General features: G+C 39.2%; 1 protein-coding gene and 1 long non-coding RNA gene across 6 annotated transcripts in view; both read left to right on the plus strand.

The window, feature by feature from the left end:
- Cnst (consortin, connexin sorting protein) overlaps positions 1–18017 on the plus strand; it is a 102859-nt gene extending 84842 nt beyond the window's left edge. For all 4 annotated transcript variants that reach the window (XM_021265501.2, XM_004853486.4, XM_021265502.2 and 1 more), the window contains 2 exons: positions 6459–6594; positions 8905–18017. In XM_021265501.2, coding sequence (XP_021121160.1) covers positions 6459–6594; positions 8905–9110 — 342 coding nt within the window. In that variant the 3' untranslated portion in view covers positions 9111–18017. The remainder of the gene's footprint in view (positions 1–6458; positions 6595–8904) is intronic.
- Positions 18018–20726: 2709 nt separating this feature from the next.
- LOC110350951 (uncharacterized) overlaps positions 20727–22911 on the plus strand; it is a 37774-nt gene continuing 35589 nt past the window's right edge. For both annotated transcript variants that reach the window (XR_015444319.1, XR_015444320.1), the window contains exon 1: positions 20727–21654. This is a non-coding gene — a long non-coding RNA (uncharacterized LOC110350951). The remainder of the gene's footprint in view (positions 21655–22911) is intronic.

Raw genomic sequence — 22911 nt, forward strand, 5'->3', positions numbered from 1 at the left:
GATACACCTGAGGTCTCCATCTAACACACAGCCTGCTCTAAAATGCTCTTTACATTGCCGGTCCCTTCCCATGGCTCCCTGTAACCTCAGGGTACTTACTGTACAGCACGACTTGGCTGCATATTTAGGACTCCTCGTTATCTCACCCACTCTACCTTTCCAGCATCGTGTCCTGCTGTCCTTTATTCTCAGTCTGTACCTGTACTGCAGTCAGACTGGTCCCCTGCAGCCTCCCAGATGCACCTTGCACATTGTCACCCCGGCTCTTTGCCTTCTGTGTTACATTAGTTCTGCTCTGGGGTGATGAATCTTCTTCCCACATCTGTTTCTTCCTGATCCTTAACATATAAGCCACGTCTTTTTAGCATGTAAAGTGCCAAGTGCAGTGGCTGGCTCATGGTCAGTACTCAGTGAGTGCCAGCTGCTGCCATGTTCTTGGTGACTGGAGTCCGTGCTTGTTCCTTTGGAACCGCTATTCAGAACATCAGCAAGGGAGGAGCTGGGTGTCATCCCCCTAAAGTTTTGTCCAGCCACACTTTCTCTCTGTAATTATAGGACCTACACATACTGTTTTCAGCACCAGATTACAAATGCCTTAAGGGTAGGGATCCTGTTGAATATATCTTTGTACAAAACCAACGTAGACCATTGTAAATAGCCATTCTACTCAATAAGGCTCCCCCCAGTTCACTTAGAAAAATAAATAACCTTTAAGAACAGATTTGGTTTTGATTATTTTCAGGCAAAGCTACATTTTTCAAATAAGAATATGCTAGTTCCTGTCTGTATGTCAATTCTTTCTTTGTATATTCATTTACTCTTTGTCGTACTTATCGAACATCTGTGTGGTAGAAACTGGGGAGACAGCGGTGAACACAGATGAAGTCCCTGCCTTCAAGAATAAACAAGTTCATATAAAATAAACAGTGTAGTTTGAAATACTGGTAAAGGCTGTGAAGTAATTTCAGGAGGGGGAGGGAGAGGTAAAGTAAAGGAACTAGCAGCTATTTAAACAATTTTCTGGAGATTAAAGTGTCATGGTATCTGACATTCTTACCATTTCTTTCCCTATTTTTTACTTAGTAAACTGTCCCTTTCAGCAAGCAAAACAAATTATAAAAACATAAGACAATGCCTAATCTACAAACTTAGATACATTATAAAACTCCTATTTTAACAAAAACATTTGACATTGATGTACTTAGATATAATTTGTTTTTTCCTATTTTGCACTCTCTTCTTACTGCATTGTTCTAAGATTCAGCATTGTGGGTCCAAGATGAACACTGTTTCTTTATGGCAGATGCTTTCCTTCGAACAGCAGTCACCTTGGGTCCAGCTGTGAGTTGTCCTTTCAGTTTGCTATAGTAGTAGCCATGTCATTAATCTGCCTCCACAAAAGATCTTTGATGCAATTATCACCTCCCCCATGTCTTTAGATTGACAAATTTAGCTAATAGTTTAAATTGGCATCTCCCTGAACTCTGGGCATGCTAGACAATCTCTTTATAACTGAGCTACATCTTTAGCTCTTTTTCAAAGTTTTATTTTGAGACAAAGTCTTGCCAAATTGCCCAGGCTGGGCTTGGATTTGTGGACCTTTTGCCTCAGCCCCCAGAGTAGCCGGGATTATAGGCATTGTAGGTATTAGGCACCACAGCCAGCTCTTAAGTTTAATCCTTTTCTTTTGTAATTACATGTTTGTAATACATGATGATTATATTCCTTATGGGGAACGGTACAAGTACGTAACACATCTTAATGCTCTTTTTCATGCCTTCCTCCTTCTCACCCTTCTCCTTCCCTCTGTTCGTCCCCTTCCCTTTGGCAAAAGACCTGGCTCTCTTTTTCTTATGTAAGTATCTCTTAAATGGAGAGATATGTAAGGCTAGAATATTTGGTAGATGCATAAGTTAGTTTGGAAAGACAAAAATATTATTAGTCTAATTGGAAAGTTCTGTTCATCTCACTTTAGTTGTAACAAAAACATGACACACAAAAAATTTTAATACTCATTAAAAATAAGCCCTTTTCACATGAGAGAAATAAGATGTTTAATCTCTAGTTTGTGCTCAAACTCTGCTAGTTACTGATACCACAAGCTTAATCAAGTTGGTCAAGCTCTTTTAAGTTTTGCTTCTTCATTTGTAAAGTAGGGCTAATAGTGCAGGCAAAAGAGGTAGCAGAGATCGAATGTGACTGCATGTAAAAACATGGAGTATGCACGTTCAGTAAACGACAGTTCTTATGGAACCTACAGCTAGTTCACTGAGCACACTTTCACATGTTTTTACTTTATTTTTTTTTTTTTTTGACATTCCTGGGGATGGAATGCAAGGCCTTCCTTGTACAAGCAAGGTAAGTGCTCTGCCCCAGAGCTACATCCCTAGCTTATCCCTCGTTTTTTTTTCCGCTAGGAGTGCTAGGGATAAATCTGACATGTATTTCTACAGTGAAATCGTTGGTATTTAAGGTGTTTATTATAAGCTGATATGATTTATGAATGTTCATTTTCAAGCTTTGTTTGGTTTTGTTTTTTGGGTACTGGGGATTAAACTCAGAACCTTGTGCTTTCGAGGCAGGCGGGGTACCACTGAGCTTACATCCCCAGCGCTTTTTTTTTTTTTTTTTTTTTTGAGGCAGGGTCTCGCTCTGTAGTTCAGGCTGGCCTTAAACTCATCATGCAGCCTTGAACTCATAGTGATCCTCCTGCCTCATCTCCCATGCGCTGGGATTACAGGTGTCCACCACCACACCCAGCCAAGTTAATTTTCAAGCATGTGTTCTTATTCAAAATTTACCACCCTTGAAGATCTAGACTGATTGAAGCCAATATCATTAAAGAATATTTAGTGTCTGTTTTCTCTTTTAATCCTGCCATGAGGCACTTCTAATAGCAGTGTATTCTGAATATTTTCCATATTAGGAATTACTGTTCCAGTAGAATTGCAAAATAATTTTGTTTATATAACCAGTTCATTCTGAATATGCTGTTTAAGATGGTTGATGTTTGAGGGGAAGTATAAGAAAAGCTATTTATTTGCAAATATAAAGTCTAGGCCAGATGGGGTTTTTTTAAGCTCACCATTTATTCATAGAGTGTCACCAGTAACAATTATTTTAATTATAGCCCAGCCATTCTTTTTGTTTTCAGTAGAAGGACTTGGTATATTTTCTTTGGGCATGAGAGCAATTTGCTAATTGAATTGGGAAATTAAATGTAGTTGAAAAGCTGTATTTTTTAAATTTAAAAAATCTTCATTTAAAAAAAAAAACACTTCATCTTTTCGAGCAGGCATCAGGCCCTAGCACCAAAGAATAATTTAGTTACCTAATTAAAAATTCTTAATCATATTTTGTTACTGGAGATTGAACTCAGGGCCTTCACGTTGAGCTACATCCCCAGACCTTTGTTTATTTTTAATTTGGAAACACAGTTTCACTAAGTCACTAAGTTGCCTGGGCTGAGTTCAAACTTGAGATCCTTCAGCCTCAGCCTCTGAGAGTGCTAAGATTACCGGTGTGTGTGCCCACAATCAGGTGAAATTACTCATCATTTCATACTGACATTATGGCAATGAGGGCAGACATGACCTTCAAAGAACAGTTTGAAGAAGACACATTGCTATGTGTTCTAAATCAGTTGCCCAATCTATTTAGAAACCCCTAGCTTTTAGTGATACTTTAATTACTGAGACTGACCCTGACCTCGCTTTAGCCTACTTGCTCTTCAACCATGGAATGAAGGCAAACCCCACTAACCATCATTTCTTGCTCGTTTTATCCAAGTGCCCTGATGTAGTAAGTAGGACTTTGGTATTAGGCATAGGTCCAGGACCTCTGCTCTAAGCCCTTACAGAAACAAAAAAGGACAAATCTTATGTGTCACACCTCCTGACCTAAGAGTTTCCCCTTGACTGGCATCTCCTGTGCTCCTCAGTTTGGTCGCATTGTCTCTTATTCTCCATCCATGGGCCAGAAGACCAGAAGGCAGTTGCAAAAGAAAGAAAGACCTAGAAAAGATCCCTAAGCAAGACTGAGGGCCTAATGGAAAAGAGCATCATCCTTTACTTCAGACCCCGGGGCAGGCTTCCTTGAAACAAAGATTTTGAATGAGGCACGGAGAGTGAACATAGAATTTTATCCATGAATTAAGGCAAGAGGGGCAGGAGGGGTCAAAACAAAATGTTGATCCATCCACACAACTATAATTTCTCATATTCTGTCTCTTTGTGTCCTCTTTCAAAAAATTGTCCAAGCTCATTGCTACCATCATAGATAAGATGGAGTCACCTGATAAGGCTCATGTCCCTTAACAGTGGGCTTCCAGAGCCAAACACCCTGCTCAAGCCAAGCAGAAGCCAAGGTAGGGACCCACACAGAGCCCAAGTGGCACATTCTGTGCCTTTCCAGAGGACTTCAGGAGCTTCTGTCAGCACCCACTTATTTGTACTTGCGATATCATTTGATTTATTACTTGCATTTGTTTCTTGAATTTACAGACTCAAAATTCATATCACAAAGATTAGTAGTATTGCCACTCTGGGGCTCATTCTTAGAACTTCTCTTGATAGGACTTTTTTTCTAAGTTAAAACAGCTCCTTAAGCTAGGCACAGTGACATACACCTGTAGTCCCAGTTACTCAGAAGGCTGAAGCAGGAGGATCACAATTTCAAGACCAGCCTGGGTAATTTAGCAATTCTCTGTCTCAAAAAATAAAGGCCAAGGATTTAGCTCAGTGGGAGAGCACCCCTGAGCTTCATCCTCAGTATTATAAAAACAAAGACCGAGCACCTTAGCTTACCTGGGCATGCACAGGGCCTAGGGTCAATCTTTAACACTGAAAAAACCCCAGAAAACAACCCTTCTGTGGTGGCTGGTCCAGTGGCCTGTGCCTACAGTCTCAGCTACTCTGTGGAGGCTGGGGTAAAAGAATTGCTTGAGTCTTGGATTTAGGACCAAGATGGACAACATAGTCACACCTCATGTCAAACAAAAAAACTCCTATGGCAGGTGAATTCATTGTTAGTAAATGGATGACTTTAATTTATGGAGAAATACTGACTGAATCTATAAGCTCTTTCTCCCTTCTACAATTTAATAAAAATAGAATACCAATGATACATCTTTAGTAGTAGTAGTTATGTACTCATTAAAATTACTTTGTTTTCCATCTCTTGAGTTTTAGAAGCTTACTAGGTTTTCTTCCCTTCTCTGTTTCAGCAGGGTGCTTGTAATCATTGTTCCCTGTTGTATGAAGGAGTTCTTGATATTGTTGCTTTCTAAAGAGAGATTTAAAAGACTATTTCTTTACATATTTGTACTTGGCATTTTACTGTTACTGAAGTGCTTTCATTTTCTCAGAACAAGGACACCTGAAATACGTATTTCCTATAAAAAGAATAAATTGCTGGCTTATTGATTTTTTTGTTTTTCCGAAAATGATTTCTCTAGATCCATGTTCAGAGAAGCTAAGTAGCAGACTATCTGCAATTATTTGGCCCTAAAAGCCCTGAGTTATTAAAAGAACTAATAGAATCTATAATACTTATACATAGCACATTATCAGAGATTACTGACAGTAACTGAAAATCACATTAAGTATTTTATGCATTGATCAGATAAATGACATAACAGGCAGTCCTCAGCGTAGAGTCATCTGACTCAGGGAAGTCACTGTCACCCACAGTGTTGGGCCCACAATGCCCATCTATGTCATCACCTGTAGCTTGAAGTCAGCAGCCCACTCACAAGTCAACGCCTCTGAATGACTGTTTCCTTTCCCACTTTGGAGTCTTTTATCTCCTAAATGGCAAAGGTTTTTTGCTTTTAGATAAGAAGGGCAAGGAGGAAAGAGATGGCCCAGTGAAACCTAGAAGCTAGGATATAGAGAGGACTAGCGGTGGGGAACTGAAGAAGAGTTTGACAGCGAACTTCTTCCATGAAGGGTCAAATCATAAATATGTTAGGCTTTATGGTCTATTGCAATTATTCATTCCCACCACTCTAGGCCAAAAGCAGCCCTGCATGATAAGTAGATGAAGGGCTTAACTTGTGACCAATTAAATTTTATTTATAAAAATAAACCCAGCACTAATAATTAAGCAAGACAGGCTATAAGTTATCATTTTACAAACAACTTTGGGACGGTTCAGCTACAAAGCAAAGTAGTTAAAGGAAGTCTTCTGATGTCCAGTCTGCTGCACCCTGTTCACACCACCTGTCCCTGAGTCAGTTCAGGGGTCGAGAAAAGAAGTTGTGGGTTTAAACTTCTGTATTTGTCAGTCACCTGCATGGAAGTGAAAGTTAGATTTTGATAATTGTGATTTTTAAAAAATAAGAATTGGGTATACTTATAAGATTCAAATTCTCTGTTAGCCTTTTTTGCAGTTACATGTAAAATATCTTTGGAACATCCCACCTTAATACAACAACTGGTTCTTACAATTTTTGACAGGTTGTTCCTGCTGAAGGACTGGTGTCTATATTAAAGAAGAGGAATGATTCTGTAGGAGATCATCCTGCCCAAATGCACCAGAAACCATCTAAGCGAAGAGTAAGATTCCAAGAAATAGATGATAATTTGGATCAAGGTAAAATGCTCAGCCCTGCGCCTTCAGTTTGCTGAACAAATGAATTTCTTGTACTCTGGAAGGCTGAGGCTATATGATTGTTAACACGATTTGTAAAAGAACATTTGAATTTAGTTGCTTTATTGTCTCAGAAAGAAACATAAAATCAAACCATCATCTTAAATTATTTTGAAGCATTTTTCCTGAAATAAGTGATCAAGTTGCAAAATTCAGTTCATGGTCTCCCTGTCCTATAGGTAGCCTCAGTGTGGAGAGCTCATTTGTTCCTTAATCCAGTAGTTCTCTTCTTTTTTGTTTTTTAATGAGTTTGCTAGTTTTGTTTTATTTTCAGTGGCCAACTAATATTCTTCCTTTATGGTGGAATATTTATGAATTGCAAATATGTCCTCTTCAGTGATTTCTTCTTTCTCTATTTTTAAATGTAAATCACAGAGCCATATGAGTATATAATTGCATTTGTTTAAAAGTCCTAAAATCATTTATGTTTGACCTGGAAGGATACACACCAACTTTAACAGTATTTACCTCTGGAATGGGAGAATTAGATTCTTAGATACTTTTGTGCTTGAATTTTTACAGGGAGACTTTATTCCATGTATTACTGTAAAAGCTTCTGAGGGGCCGAGGGTCTCTTTAGGCCACTTTTGTTTTGTTTTTGGTACCGGGGATTGAACTCGGGACCTTGCACTTGCAAGGCAGGTGATTGTACCACTGAGCAAAATCCCTGGCCGGGCCAAGGGTATAGCTCAGTGGTACCGCTGCTACCTGGCAAGTGTAAGGTCTTGAGTTCGATCCTCAGTACCAAAAAAAAAAAGCTTCCAAGTAAGGTGTATGGTCTCTTTGTATAGATTAGGTTTTATAAAATGTTTCTTATCATAAAAATAATATATGCTAATCACAAAAGAATTCAAAGAGTAATGTAAAATGAAAGGTATAAGTCCCACAGCTCTTCCATTCTCCTTCCCTGAGCACTGGGTGAAGTTTTTTATTCTCTTAAGATGTGTTCTGTGTATATGTGTGCATATCTATGTGTACACACACTGACACATAAGCATGTCTTGTTTTTTTAAATACAAATGAGTTCCTTATACTATTAGATAACATTTTAAAATTTTGATCAAGAATCATGTACATCTTTCTGTGAGATAACATATTAAATTACTTCATTCTGTTAAATAATTGTAGTGTTCCATTACATAAATGTCCCATAATCAAACTATTCCATTTTAACTGGACTAACAGGGTTGTTCCCAGATTTTTGTTATAACAAACTCTGCTGCGGTGACCAAGCTTATAGATACGATTTTGTGTGTGGCAGAATTCTGTAGAACAGTTCCTAAAAGTGGACTTGGTGTGCTGAACATTGAGACCACACGTCCCAGTGGGCCTGAGACAGTCCTGGCTTGCATCTGTTTGTCTCAGTGTTGCATTCAATTAACACTATTTCATGTTCTAAAGTGTCAGTCTGGAGAATAATTCATTTTAAACTTCGGTAGATGTTGCCAAGTTACTTTCCCTGAAGGTTTCCACACATCCTTCTTGTGCTGCAGATGATAAAACTGTTCAGCCTTTCTAAAGTATTTTTTTATTTTTCTTAAATTATGAGTGATCATTGACATTTCCAACCAAAGAATGGTTATTTTCCTCAATATCGAAAGACTGATATGGATGGATATTTTTATAAAGACAAATGTATCAGGGCCAGGGATTTAGCTCAGCGGTTTCTCCGCCTGCTGCTCAAGCTCGAGGACCCGAGTTCAATCCCCGGTACCAAAAAAAAAAACAACAACAAAAAAACACAAACCTATCAGAGTTGCTAACTAGAACTAAAAGAAATCAGTATGCTAGCCAGAACTTCACTACTGCACTCAATAAAAATAGTGACTATCACTAGGATGCACATAAGATCCACCATGGAGGGCATTTTTATTCTTGAATATAAAATTGACCTTATTTAAGGTAGTCCCATGATGTGAACTCCCAAGATACTGTATAGTGCGGCTGTAGTGGTAAAAATAATGACCACGCGCATGTGAGAGGAGTGCTGCCATTTTTCTTCTTTCTCATGGAGTGATATGCATTATACAGATTAGCTGATTTTCATTTTGGCATTCACAAGCTTTGCTGGTGTGAATCTTTGTAGTAGCTGATCTGCAGATCTTTGCTGAGTCCTTGGCGGCACATGTTCTCTGGCTGTGTGTCCTGATCTCGAGGACTAACATTACCATTGTCTTAATCAGCGAGAAGACAGCAGGCACTAGGATTTCCATTTTGATAAAAATCAACCTCTCTCTGTTCTCATGTTTGCAGATGAAGTCGGAGGTGGCTCCTGTATTTTATTGATCTTGCTATGCATAGCAACAGTTTTCCTTAGCGTTGGAGGAACTGCATTATATTGCACTGTGGGGGACATGGAGTCACCTGTTTGTACAGACTTTGCAGACAACATGGACTTCTATTACACAAAGCTCCTGCAGGGAATGGCAGAACTTAAACACTGGGTCTACCTCTCCTAGCACCATTCAAGAGGACAAGCATGTTGGCAGTGAGAGTGAAAGATGTGAAACTTGCTCAGCAGCTTTTATTTCAGGAGTTCTGAAACATCCCCCCTTTTCTTCCAGCAAGGACCCAAGGACATCAAAAACAGCCACTTTTTAAGTGACGACCAGAGGAACTTTCTCAGAATAACCCACATGACAAGGCAAATATTGATCTAAGCATTGTGGACTGTGGAAGTGGTCTTTGGGGAGTGAGTGTGTTCATTTCCCCCTCACTGCTTCCTAGTGTAATGAGTACACTGAGGGGAATATGCAGGGCAGTCTTGGAAATGCACTATTTTTAGCTACTTTATCAAGCCAAAAGTGAAAGGACACTTCTGTTTTACATCTCTCAGTCCTTAGGCATTGCTTCCAGCCATCACGCAATAAGTTGTTTATGACCAACAGTGGTTAATTTATGATTTCAGTGTTATTTTTAGTTAACTTTGAGAGCTGTGTAATTTAGGCTTCTTGCATTATTTCCAGATTCTGTTCTTCATTTGTGTGTGTGCGTGTGCTTTAAGCAATTATCTGAAGCAAATATCCAACATAGAATAACAAATTATCTTTATTCTTTTAACTTTACTATGATGTGCAGGCACAAATCTTTGAAGAAAGTTTAATTGTGGAATAGATGAACTATAGAAATGTTGGCCCCGAAATGAAAAACTGTGACAGATATGTGGCAGTTAACTTGATTGGGTATCGAGAAATTAATCACAGGCCTGAAGGCAAATTAAAGAGCTCTCCCTGAGTCTCAGACCACAGTTTCACAATGGATTCAGTGCTTCCTGAAGTGATGAATGCTGGACTCAATTCAGCAAACTCTTATTGAGCACCTATCAAGGTCTAAGAATCTAAAAACCAGAATATGAACATAAATAAGATATAATTCCTGCTATATATGCTTTAATTCTGGTCTTATGTAAAGTAAAGCAGTACTTTGGCATGCAAATCAGTCTTTGCAGATCATGCATTCAGATGTTTTGGTTGTGCATTCATATCATGGGCGTGATATGGACCACATAGTGGGGTCATTAAGCAGAAATTCAGTCATACCTTAAATAGGCAAATGTCTAGTTTTTGTTTAAGTCTGTCAGTTAGGTGACCTTTCCTTATTTAAGGTACAGTGGTCTAATATTTGGGAAGCCTTGCTTTGACTTTTTTTATATTGTAGATGGCATTAAAAAAAAAACATAAATTATAATTTTTTAGCAAGTGATCATTATTTCCTGTTTCTCTGTTAGGTTCATTTGAAAGAAAAAGGCAGGCATTGATTTCTAGTTGTTACTGGCTGGTACAGTATCTCCTTTTGTGCTTTTGCTTATTTATCTAGACATAAAATTTAAAGGGCTTTTTATATAAGTTGAAAGTGTGTTGCTGAGCATGTATTTGGTTATTATCCCAGTGCTAGATATTTAATTATTATGTACTTAGTGTTTTGATTTTCTACAATTTCAGTTCAGTGTGTTTTTAGGCTTGTTTATTTTTAAATTGATGTTTCATTTTCACTTATTTGTTTGATTTTTTTCTTTTTGGTACCAAGGATCAAACTCGGGTCCTTGCACTTGCACAGCAGGCGGCGAAACCACTGAGCTAAATCACGGCCCTCATTTTCACTTATAATAATACTGTTTGACTTGTCTCTATCATGTCACCACAAACTGTAATATTTTCAATGGTTATAGATCAAAGATATTTATTTAGAAGTGTACAAGACAATGAAATTTAAATTCCTTATACTTAAGGCTGATTTTCTTAGAAGATTATTTTAATGTTCTATTATAAATTTTAAGAATTTATACTCAAACTGTATGTAAAATATGTAACATGTCCACGGTACTATCGTAAGTGGTTCTATAAAAGACCCTCACAAGTTCTACTGTAAGGGCCCCCTCGTTATAGACAAACTTTTTCTCCTTTACCCTCGTAATTTCTAGTTGCAAGAATTCGGTGATCCTTTTTTCTGTTTACTTTATGTCAAAAAGTTAAAATTTCCCTCCTGTTTACTGTCAGTTGTATATAATGTCTGGTGTTGTATTTTCCTATATATACCACCCAGCCAGTTTTTCTGGAACCCAAGATTTCCTGGGAAGCTTCACATTGGAGTGAAAGAATGGAGGTTCCCTGGCTAATCAGGGGCCCAGCTGTGTCTCGAGGCCATGGGTGAGCACACCACGTCTGGGGACAGTGTGAGCTCAGGAGCACAGTGATGCCTTGACTTAAAATAGGCATGAAGTCTCACCCAGAAAATTTAGTGCAACTTTTTAAAATGTAATAGTCATTTATTGCATGAATTAGAGTAATTCTACCTGATGATGAAAGGATTGTTATCTCACGCATAAAAATATTCCAGTTTTACCAAAATGTAATTTCTTCTCGAAAGTAACGACAGCTATTTGTAACTAACCTTCCTTAAGAACTGTATTTGAGGGTATCAAATCAAGCTTGTAATTTAAAGTCTGTACCAACAAAGTGTCTTAGAGAGTTTATTTGAACTTCTAGGTGTTGAGAAAAATTGCTTTAAAGCAAAAATAATTTCAGGAGTTCGTCTTACCCCAAGTAGACAGCCTTCCATTTGGGGAACTCTAATAGGTCCCTAAGTAAGAGCTCCCCTCCTAAAATACCACCCCCCATCTGCCTGGCATAGCTGAATTCACTCTAAAAATACATTATTTTAGATTGGAAAATCAAAATCCTCTGGGAGGTTTATTTTCTCAAGCTATGAATTTGCGTAATAAATGTGCAGAGAATTCAAATTTTGAAGGTGGGCCTTATTTCTAAAGACAGGTATGAATTTAATCTTGCTGGAATGGCAGGAAGATAAAGAACGAGCGTAGCATAGAGGAAGTGGTAGGAGTTAAGAAGAAAAAGAGAGAAGGTGGAAAAGAGCAAAGTAATCCTTTAGCTTTTAATTGTTTTGCTGACCTCCCAACACAAAGAGAAACTGAATTTTTAACTTTCTAATTACATGAACTGTATAATTCTGTTCATTTCTTTGGGCTCAATTATTATTAACTCGTATTTGTATAATACTTTTATGCAGTGTTTGTAGTGTTTTAGTATTTATTCACTTAGTGCCTAGCAAAGTAAGGCTATATCCCTCAAATCCAAGTCTTAATAACTCCCAAACCTATTATCTTTTTATCCTATCATTTTACCTTCATCTTTAAAAAGAATAAGAATGAGGCTGAGGCAGGAGGATCACCTGAGCCCAGAAATTTGAGAAGCACTTGGGCAATGTAACAACAAAAAAAAGAGAAACAGCAATGTATTCCCCCCAAAAAAGAATAGAATGAATCTAGGATTTGTGACACAAATTCTAGTGTCATCTGCTGTCTTAATAACATCAAAGATGAGCATTTGAGTCTCATATACTGACCGAAAAGCAACAGTAAATTAAGATATTCCTTGTGGAATTCTAATACTACTTAAGCTCCTTGGGTTTAGGCTACTGAAAGACAAGGTACAGCAATTCCAGTCATCTCTTTGCCCTGATTAAAGAAGAGTTACTCCTGAACACAGCCTTGTGTCTTGTCACCCTGAGATCAGTGCAGAACCATGAGCAACAGTGTTGGTCACTGTCTGCACTTTCAGAGACATCAGAATGCCTACCATGTACCTCACACTGAGGCTGCAGACAAGGCATGGTACCAGCTTAAAGGGTTAGCATCTGGGAAGGGAAATGTATTTGCAAAGAGGAAAAACAGAGAAGAAACTGCAGAGCATATTACTCATGGCAGTGGAAAGTCATGTTCATTCTTTCCAACCATGTCATGCACTTTTAGGAATAAAAGTAAAGTTCTATCTAGGTCACCTGCACAGCAACATGATAGGAAACTTGACAGGAATCTTTTCTCACAGCCAAAGCCCTAGCAATTAGTACTTTTCATTTCTAGTTAGCACTTGTAGCATTAATAGATGGCAGGTTTTCCAGCAGTGGAAATCATCTTTGCAAGAGTCTTCTTCAAAATTGAAAGTCTGAATTGCCCTGAAGTGAAAATTTTCTCACCAAAAAGACGGCAGTCCAAGATGGCTACACCAGTAAGTTCTGTCAGTCATTTAAGTAAAGCATAATACCCATCCTACCTACAAAGTACTCAAGAGAGACTATCATTCTTTTCATGAGACCGGAATTACTCTGATACCAAAGCAGACAGTAAGAAAATCAGTATCTGTTGAACATAGACACAAAATTCCTTAGGAGCTGGGAATGTAGCTCAGTGGTAGAATGGTTGCCTAGGGTGCATGAGGTCCTCAATTTGATGGCCCAACACCCCCCAAACACACACACATACACACACACACACGCAAACATGCACACACAGATTTTTTTAAAACTAGACAATAGGGGCCAGGGATTTAGCTCAGTGGTTCCACTGCCTGCCTTACAAGTGCAAGGTCTGGAGTTTGATCCCCGGTACCAAAAAAAACCAAAACTAGACAATAGGCCGGGGGTTTAGCTCAGTGGCATTCCGCCTGCCTCACAAATCCGAGGTCCTGAGTTCAATTCCCCATACCAAAAAAAAACTAGACAATAATTCTTTACATAGTACATCAGTTCTAAAAATATGTAAAAAAGATAATACTCTCATGATTAAATGAGATTTACCCCAGGAATACAGTGAGTTTAATATTCTAAATTCATTCAGTGTAATTATTTTAACAAACTAAAAAATCCTTATGATCATATCAATATACAGTAATTTAATGTTCCTTTCATATTAAAAACTCAGCAAACTGGAACTAGAAGTGAACTTTCTCAACTTGATAAAGGCATTAATGAGACACTTAGAGCTAATAGTAAATATTTAGTGGAGAAAGACCAAGAGATTTTCTTCCTAAAATCAGGAAAATGGCAAGGACCATCCCCCCCTTACCAGGGATTGAACTCAGGACCTTGGACTTGCAAGGCAGGCACGGTGCCACTGAGCTAAATCCTCAGCCCTGGCAAGACCGTTTCTATTCAGTATTATAGTGGAGGTATTGTAGCAGAAAAAGAAAGAGATCCCAATTAGAAAACTTCCCGTGACAAAATTGTTCATGAAGAGAATCCCAAAACATTTACAAAATGCAACTAGAATAAGTGAGTTTACCAAGGTTACAGGATGTAAGATCAATATACAAAATTTCAACCAGGGATTTATCTTGGTTCCACCACCTACCTTGCAAGTGCAAGGTACCACATTTGATCCCTGGTACCAAAAAAAAAAAAAATTCAGTTCTACAAACTGTTGATGAACCAGTGGAAAATAAAAAATTTACAAGAAAAATTTTCATTTAAAGCAGCAGTTTTAGGAACAAAAATATGAAATACTTATGAACAAGTTTAACAAAATGGCAAAACCTGTACATTGAAGTTGATAAAGACATTGCTGAGAGAAAAGATAACCTCAATGAAGAAAAAAATATATTCTGTTCATGAAGTGGAAGATTCAGTATTGTTAAGATATCAAGTTTTCTCCAAATCAGTCTGGACACAATTCCAACCAAAATCCCAGCAATTTTTAGATATTGTTTAATTTTAAAATGGGGAGATGCAGGTGACCTAGAAGATAGCCAATGAAATTGTAAAAACAAAATTGGAAGACTTCTATTTCCTGTTTTGAAGACATAATGCTACAGTAATCAAACTAATATAGTGAAAAGATAGTTCAGAAATAAAACTACGTGTATACATTCAAATGATCTACAAAAGAGCCAAGGCAATTCAATGGGGGAAAGGGAAGTCTTTCAGCAAATAATGCTGGGAAGGGGCTGGAGGTTTAGCTCAGTGGTTCCACCACCTGCCTCGAAAGCACAAGGACCCGAGTTCAATCCCCATACCAAAACAAATAATAATAATAATGCTGGAAAAAACTGCATATCCAATTGAGAAACATGAAGATAGACTTCTACCTCACACATGACAAACAAAAATTTGAAACATAAAGTATAAAACAAAAACAGCTAGAAAATGTAGGAGAAAATCTTGTAACCTTTAAATCAACAAATATTTCTTAGCACATAAAAGGAAAAAGATCAATAAACTAGACTTTTAAAACATGCTTTCCAAAGGACATGGCTAGGAAAATGAAAAAACAAACTAATAATTGGGAGAAAATATTTACAACACATTTAAATGGATAAGACCTATAGCCAGAATAGGTAGAGATCTCATACAATTCAATATTTTGACAAATAATTTTAAAGTGCTGAAGACTCCGTATAAAATAGAATATGTCAATGGCCAGTGAGCACATGAAAAGATGCTGAGTATTAATAGTCACCAAGAAAATGGAAATTAATGAGCCACTGCTGTGCACCCACTAGAATGACTAAAAAGATTGACCCTACTCCCCAGTAATGCATAGGTAGTTCAGCATAAGAAAATCAGTGTAACATTGGTAGCACAAGGGGAAAAACCCCACATGATTATCTTAATGGATGTGGAAAAGACCGTTAACATGACAAAAACTCAAACTTACCTAAAAACAAACTAGGAATAGAAGGGTATTTCTTCAGCATGACAAAGGGCACTTAGGAAAAACACACAACTAATATAATAATGGTGAAAGACTGAATGTAGTGAGTGGCATATGCCTGTAATTCCAGCTATTCAGGAGGCTGATGCAGGAGGATTGCAAGTTTAAAGCCAGCCTGAGCAACTTAACAAGATCTTGTCTCAAATTATTTGAGTGTGTGTGTATGCTTTCCTCTAGAAAATTAATTCTCAAAATTTTTTAAGGCTGGGGAAAGATGTCAGAACTATCCAAAATAATCTTCACAGTTTCCACCAAAGTTGCAACCATTTTTGTTTTTGTTTGTTTTTTTGAGGAGTCATCTAGTTTATATGGCATTTCAGGGGGACCCAAGTAGCCAAAACAGCCTGGAAAAAGAAAAGCAAAGCTGGAAGGCCCATGCTTCCCAATTTTAAACCTTATTACCATAGTACAATAATCACATCAGTGTGATACTGCCATAAGGACAGACAGACAAGAGAATTCAGAGTGCAGAAAAAATCTGCCCAGGGTATTTTTGTTTTGTTTTGTTTTTGGTACTGGGGATCAAACTCAGGACCTTGCGCTTTTGAGGCAGGCGGTGGAACCACTGAGCTAAATCCACGGCCCTACCCAGGGTATTTTTGACAAGGGTGCCAAGTCCGTCCAATGGGGGAAAGAATACTGTCCTCAACAGGTGGTGCTGAGTCAACAGAATTTTCACACGCATATGAAGTTGGACCCCTGCTTCACACCACACACAAAAAATTCAAAATGAATCAACAACTTAGATGAGTTAAATCCATAAAACTCTCTAAAGAAAAAAATAGGGCTAAATCTCCATAACTTAATTTGCCAGTGGATTCTTAACATATGGCACTAAAAAGACAAACAATGAAAGAAATTGATGATCAGAAAATTTTAAAAAATTGTACATCAAAAAACATTATGAAGAAAAGAATCTAAAGAATAGGGAAAGTGCACATCATATATCTGCTAAGGGTTTAATATTTAGAATACATAAAGTACTTCTAAAACTCAATTTTAAAAAACCCAATTTAAAAATAGACAAAACACTGATATATACATTTCTCCAAAAAGATATACAAATGGATAATAAAAAGTTCATACATTGGTCAATATGGAAATAAGTCAAAACCACATTGAGATTAATGAATTGGATAAATCTTGAAAACATGCTAAATGTCACAAATCAGACACAAAAGAACAAATATATGGTTCCATTTATATGAACTATCTAAGGAAAATTCAGAGATAAAAAGTAAATGAGGTTATGGGGTATGGGTAAAGTGAGAAGTTATTGCTTAATGGTTACAATATTTTTGTTTGGAGTGGTGAAAAGTTTAGAAGTGTATATTGGTGATGGTTGCACAACATTGAATAAGCTTAAAGCCACTTAAAGATGGTTAAGCTGAGTGTGGTGGCATACACCTCTAATCCCACCACTTTGAGAGGCTGAGGCAGGAGGATAGCAAGTTCAAGTCCTGCCTGGGAAATTTAGTGAGATATTATCTCAAAAGAAAATACAAAAGGGGCTGGGTATATAGCACAATAGTAGGGTGCCCTTGGTTCAGTCCCCAATACTATAAAAAAAGTTTCTTTTTATTATATGTATTTTAACACACCACCACGTGTTAAAGAGGATGTGGAAAAATCAAATTCTCATCCACAGCTAGTGTAAGAATATGAAATGGTACAACCTTTAGGCAGTTTCTTGTGAAGATGAATATACCAACACCTGACTCAACAGTTCCACACCAAGGTTCTTACCTTAGAGAAATGAAAATGAGTCCACACAAAAACAATTACCCAAATTTGTTTTGTTTTGTTTTCTGAGACAGGGTCGTACTGGGCAGTTCAGGCTGACCTTAACTCGCTATGCAGCCCAGGCTGGCCTGGAACTCACAGTGATCTGAGTGCTGGGGTTATAGGTGTGCACCACTACGCCTGGCATATTTACACAAACAGTTTTATCCATGATAGTCAAGAATGGAAACACTCCCATGATCATCACCAATACAAAAGAATACTATTCAACCATAAAAAAGAACAAACAATACTTAAGTGACATGGATGAATCTCAGAATAATTATTCTGGGTGAAAGAAGACAGAAACAAAAGAGTACGTACCACTTATTTCTATCTGATGTTTTAGAAAATGCCAACTTATCCACAATGACAGCAACAAGTCAGTGGTTCCCTGGGGGTTAAAGAATGGAGCGGGGATGGACTGCAAGGGGGTCACGACAACTTTTGGAATTGGTGAAAACATTATGCATCTTGATTGTCCTGTTAATTTCATAGATCTATGCATATTTCAAAACACTTTAAATGAAAGCCATTATGTACATAAATTATACCTCAATAAAGTTGTTTTTAAAAAAGATTGTTCAGTTTACAGCTTTGTGGCATCTCAAGGAACCATGAGGGGCCAGAGAATCCCTTCTGACCTTCAGAATACCTGCTCCCTTTCCCTGTTGTCACTTAACTGGCTTAGAAAATTTTCTTTGGGGGCCCTCCAAGGTCCACCCCTCATTTGTGTGAGTCCTAACTACTCAACTGGCTACTAATACTGTTCTGACAAACTCACTAGTTCCAAATAAATACCTTGATTTCGGTCCTAATTCTGTTTACCACTTTTAGATCCCTCTACCTCCTCCTGAGACATTGAGCTGGTGATTTAAAACATTTTTTCTACTTAATCCAGCTCTCCAAATTCCAAATGCAATCTAATTATAGATATTATGTAAGGACAGCCCGCTTTCCCTTTGGCCGGAATGCATTGATCAAAAGTGAGTGTTCATGATTGTATTGCTTTTCTTAATGGCCTGGATCAAAGGTCAGGAAGGAGATATGCACTTAGGGAGAAAAAGTAGCTTGCAGCACTCGTGGATGACAACAGCCTGTAAGTGGCTGCTTCTTATTTTCAAAGTACAAGACTGATGATTACCAAAATCTGTAAAAACTAAAAAAAGAAAAAAATATCTTTGCCTAAGCTTCTGATCTGGGTAGGAACTTGGTCCAAAAATGACTATAAATATAGATAATCTGCTTTTGTTCCTTATTTCATTTTTTCCTCTTGATTGAAAAACTGAATTATTGGGATAGGAATAGTAGTTCCGTCAACCCTAGAGAGGAGACTTCAGTATGTGGGGTATTTTGATGATACAGAAGAGCCAAAGAAAGGAAGCCTGAGCTTGGAATCTTCATGACACATGAAATCACAGTAGCTGCTTAGTCTCCCTTCCGGACTTCAGTTTCCTCATCCATACAATTTCTAAGATAACTTCAAACTTGTAAATCCTCTTAATTCTTTGACTGTCTCAAAGTATTCTGCTTTCAGTGAGAAAAGACAACTTGGATGTCTGCATTTGGTGACAGTGGGTTAGGTTGGGTAGGAGCTCTGACGCTGTGCTCAGAGGTAAGAGTGGAATCCATAGCCAGACTTCGAAGCACTCACGGTGCCTGCCCTCTTCTAAGCCTGCCTGACAGCTCCTTGTCCATAAGGTTTGGGGTCTCGGTGACACTACCCTGTGACCCCGGCTACAGCTGGTTAGATTGAGGGATTGGTGTTTTAGCCTGATGCACTCCTTAAAGCCTGAATAGAAGTGAGGACAGTGACATGGATGAGACTAGGTTCTCGGGAGAGTTTTTATCTCCACAACAACATAGAATCAGGAGTTCTGTAATATTTGCCCAAGCAGGCCATTTCTCAAATAATTTAATTTGGAGGAAATAATCTCCATCCAGCCCTGGCAGTAGGACTTTAGCAGGTGTCAGGGAAAAGGGATAAGGCCAAAGAGTCCAGGGACAGCATAGCCATTGATGTAGAGAGAAAGTCTTATACTCCAGTCACCAAGACAGCACCCAGACGACATTCAGTTCCAGAAAGCTGGGAGCTGGAAGGATATTTGTTATTCCAAGTGCTCCTTACACAAAGTGACCTCAGAGTTTCAGTGGCTTAAGATCAATGACAACAGAAATGAAAGATCTTTCCATTTCTAACTGAGAAGTTGAAAATATCTATATTTAGCCCACTCTGCTCAGGGACCTGGGTTCTATCCCTGATACCAAAAATGGAAGGAAGGATGAAAGGGAGGAAGGGAGGAAAAGAACAACCTACAGTGTTTCTCCTGGGACTGGCACTGCACCCTCCTCCTCTCTTGTTATCTAGAACTTTGTACTTTTGAGCAGTGTGACTCTGGTCTCACCTATGGAAAGAGGCAGCAGAGGTAGTTAACCCTCACCTACAAGCCGCAGGCCCAGGGGCAGTGGGTATGCAATGGTCCTGTACTTGTGACAGCTCCTCGGGGGCATCTCTGGAAAGCCAGAGGGCTTCCTGGTACTTAGTACCTAGGGTTGTCCAGTGAAATACAGAATATCCAGTTATGGCATGGGAGACACTTACACTAAAAAATCTGAAATTGAAAAATCTAAAATTATCTGAAATTCAAATGTAACCGGGCAGTCTGTATTTTGTTTGCTACGTCTGGCAATCCTGTCAGTGCCACAATGTGGTACAGATGTGAGGTCCGGGGAAGAGAAGGTCTTCGTGCCGGAAATGCAGAAAGGATTCATCGCGCGGAGCTCTGGAGAGCAGCTTTCTGCTCTCCTTTTTGGGTCCTCCAAGCACCTCATGTCTCGAGTCTGCAAACAGATGTCACTGGCACAGCTCTGAGAACAATACTCTGGAAGCGGGCAGATAGTGGTCAGAATTTGTTGGCATTTGTGGATCTCACAACTCTGTAGAAATTAAATTGTTTTTAATCTTTCACAATAGTGAAAATTTAATCATACCCTAGAATGTAATGCAAAAAAAAAGAAAAAATAGTACTCTACCTGAAATAAAAATCTTGCAAATGTAGTTCTGTGTTCTGAGCGTTCTGTAGTCCCAGTCATGCTCCCCAGGCCAAATTCACAGAATTCTGTAATTTGCTCCTGGTTTTCAGAGATCACTGGCTAAAAACACAACTCTAAGATGGAGTTTATAATACCCATTTTGTTATATCTCTTAGGTCATCTTATTTTTATTCAGGCCTTATTCCAGATATGAGATTGCCGGCTGCATCTACCTAGCTGACACCCAATTGCGCACCGTAAAAAATTGTGGCTTTTTATTTCAGCATATTACTAGGCACAGCTTTCTGTCCTCATTGCTTTTCACAAACAACTGCGGCTCTCTGCCCTTTTGTTTTTACTGGGTGAGACAGGCTCATCTTCATGAGAGCTTTGATTTTCTCTGACCTTCTTTTCAGGATGGCAAGTCCTATTTGTGTTAAAACCATTACTCATATATAACAGTGCATTAGTATTAGCTGTAGCCAGCCACCACCCCCTTCCCTTCTGCAGGGAGCAATAAATTGGCAAAGGGCAGGAGGGGAAGGAGCAGCCAATGTGATCCCTACAACCGCAACCCACTGTGCACCTGACCCAAGGCTCTCATGTTGCCTAGGAAGTGAGTGACCTCCCCTAGGGCACCTTGGCCACTTCAGGAAGGAAGAGCAGATTTTAATATGGGGCACAGCTTACGTCATATTTGTTGGTACATCCCAGGGCATCCTGGATTTGTCAGAGGAAAAACCAAGTAAGACCAGAGGGGAAAACGACACAAGATAACAGAATTTTAGAAATCACACACATTGATGAGTACGTGTATATACATTTTTTTCTTTTTGATGGTGGGCAGACAGGGAATCAACACTTAAGGGATTAATAATTTAAATAATAACACAAATGGAAAACGCTGAAATGATAAAAACAAAAATTCCAAAGCGGAGACCTGGGAGAGGGCAGGGCCTGAGTGGTGAGGGGAGCTCCCTTCCTCAGCAGACCTTGCCGAGGCCTGCATTTTCTCCCTGCTACCGGAGGCAGATCTGGGAACCTCCACAGCCGCCCTCTGTGACCTCCTCAGCCCCAGGAGGGGACAGCACAGCCGGTGGCCACTGCCGTTTCTACACTTGCTAAGGAAACAAATGCCCTGCCTGGTGCTCTTGCCTTAAGTATTCTGCGTTCCATTGCTAAAGGTATTTACTTTTTTCATTAGCATTTTTCAGTTCTTTTGTGGAATTCTGTGACAAAAATGAAAAGAATTGTTTTCTTAGCCCAATAAGGACAAGTAGGCAAGTCAGCAGCCTCAGAAGTTCTCAGCAAGAGAGGAACCCGGGTCTTCAGGACCTGATGCTCTTCCGAGACCAGGACTTGGCTTGCATGATTACAAGGACTGTTTGTGGGTGTGCCAGGCTGAGCTGTACTTCCCCAGGTAGGGCACAGGGCCTACTTTGGAAGTGGAGGGGAGGCTGGGAGCTGGGTCTAGAAAGAGCTCAGGGCCTGTTTTCAACAATTACTTCTGCATTTTCAAAAGACAGCTAAACCAGTCAGAAGCCAGGCATCGGAGAGTCTCTGTTGTCTTCCTCAGCGACAGTCCTTCAACTTACTAATGGTGATGAGGAAGCAAGCATTATTTTCCATATTCCCTAATAAGTTGTCAGCAGAATTAGTGGTGCTGCTTTATAATGTATGTCATCTTTCCTGTGCTCACTGAGTTTCCTGGGGCAGGCTGCAGCTGAAGGCTCAGGGCCAGCTGGGCCCATGGCCTTGAACAAAGTGCAAGGCCAGTGTTCTGGAGCCAACTTTCCTTGCACTAACAAACCCTGCACCCCTTGTGCCTTGCCTGAGGAGGGCTGATCCCATCACAGGTAAGGCTCAGTGGGACCCCTCCAGGTAGGGGAGGAACTGGCACTCAGAAGCTTACAAGGTGGACCTCATGCTAAAGAGGCTTAGAATAAGCATTGAGAATCCTCCAACTAAGCTGCAGAAATAAACTTATTTTACACCAGGAAAACTCCCTGCTGATCAGAGCCCGACTCCCTTCCCCTCTCCACCAATAAGGGCTGTAGACAAAAAAAATTTTTTTAAATGATCATGTCATCAAAACTTGCATTCATTCACACTCATCCTATGCTCGATGGTCAATCTGCATGAAAAGCTGGGTCTCTGGTTCTTTGGTGCTGTTTTCCTGTTGTTTTGAAATGGAAGGGGAGACAACAGGAGAAGAGAGGGGAGGACATGGCATGGTAGCAAAGCCCTTAGAATTTAAGTTTAATAGAGGTTTTTTTCAAAAAAGATGCTTGTGTGGTTCTCAAAAACAAAGTGCATGGCAGAAGAGCCGAGGCAGGTGGGACTCTCTCCCCTCCTGCAGACGTGGCTTTCCGAGCACTGTCTCAGAAAGGCCTGTATTCTCCGGGCCTCGCTTCTGGGCACGGTCTGCACTCTGGGCCACA

The sequence above is a fragment of the Heterocephalus glaber genome, unplaced genomic scaffold, assembly GCF_053883595.1.
Source record: "Heterocephalus glaber isolate CG9 unplaced genomic scaffold, H.glaber_assembly_v1.0 deba00001600, whole genome shotgun sequence".
NCBI classification, from domain to species: Eukaryota; Metazoa; Chordata; class Mammalia; order Rodentia; family Bathyergidae; genus Heterocephalus; species Heterocephalus glaber.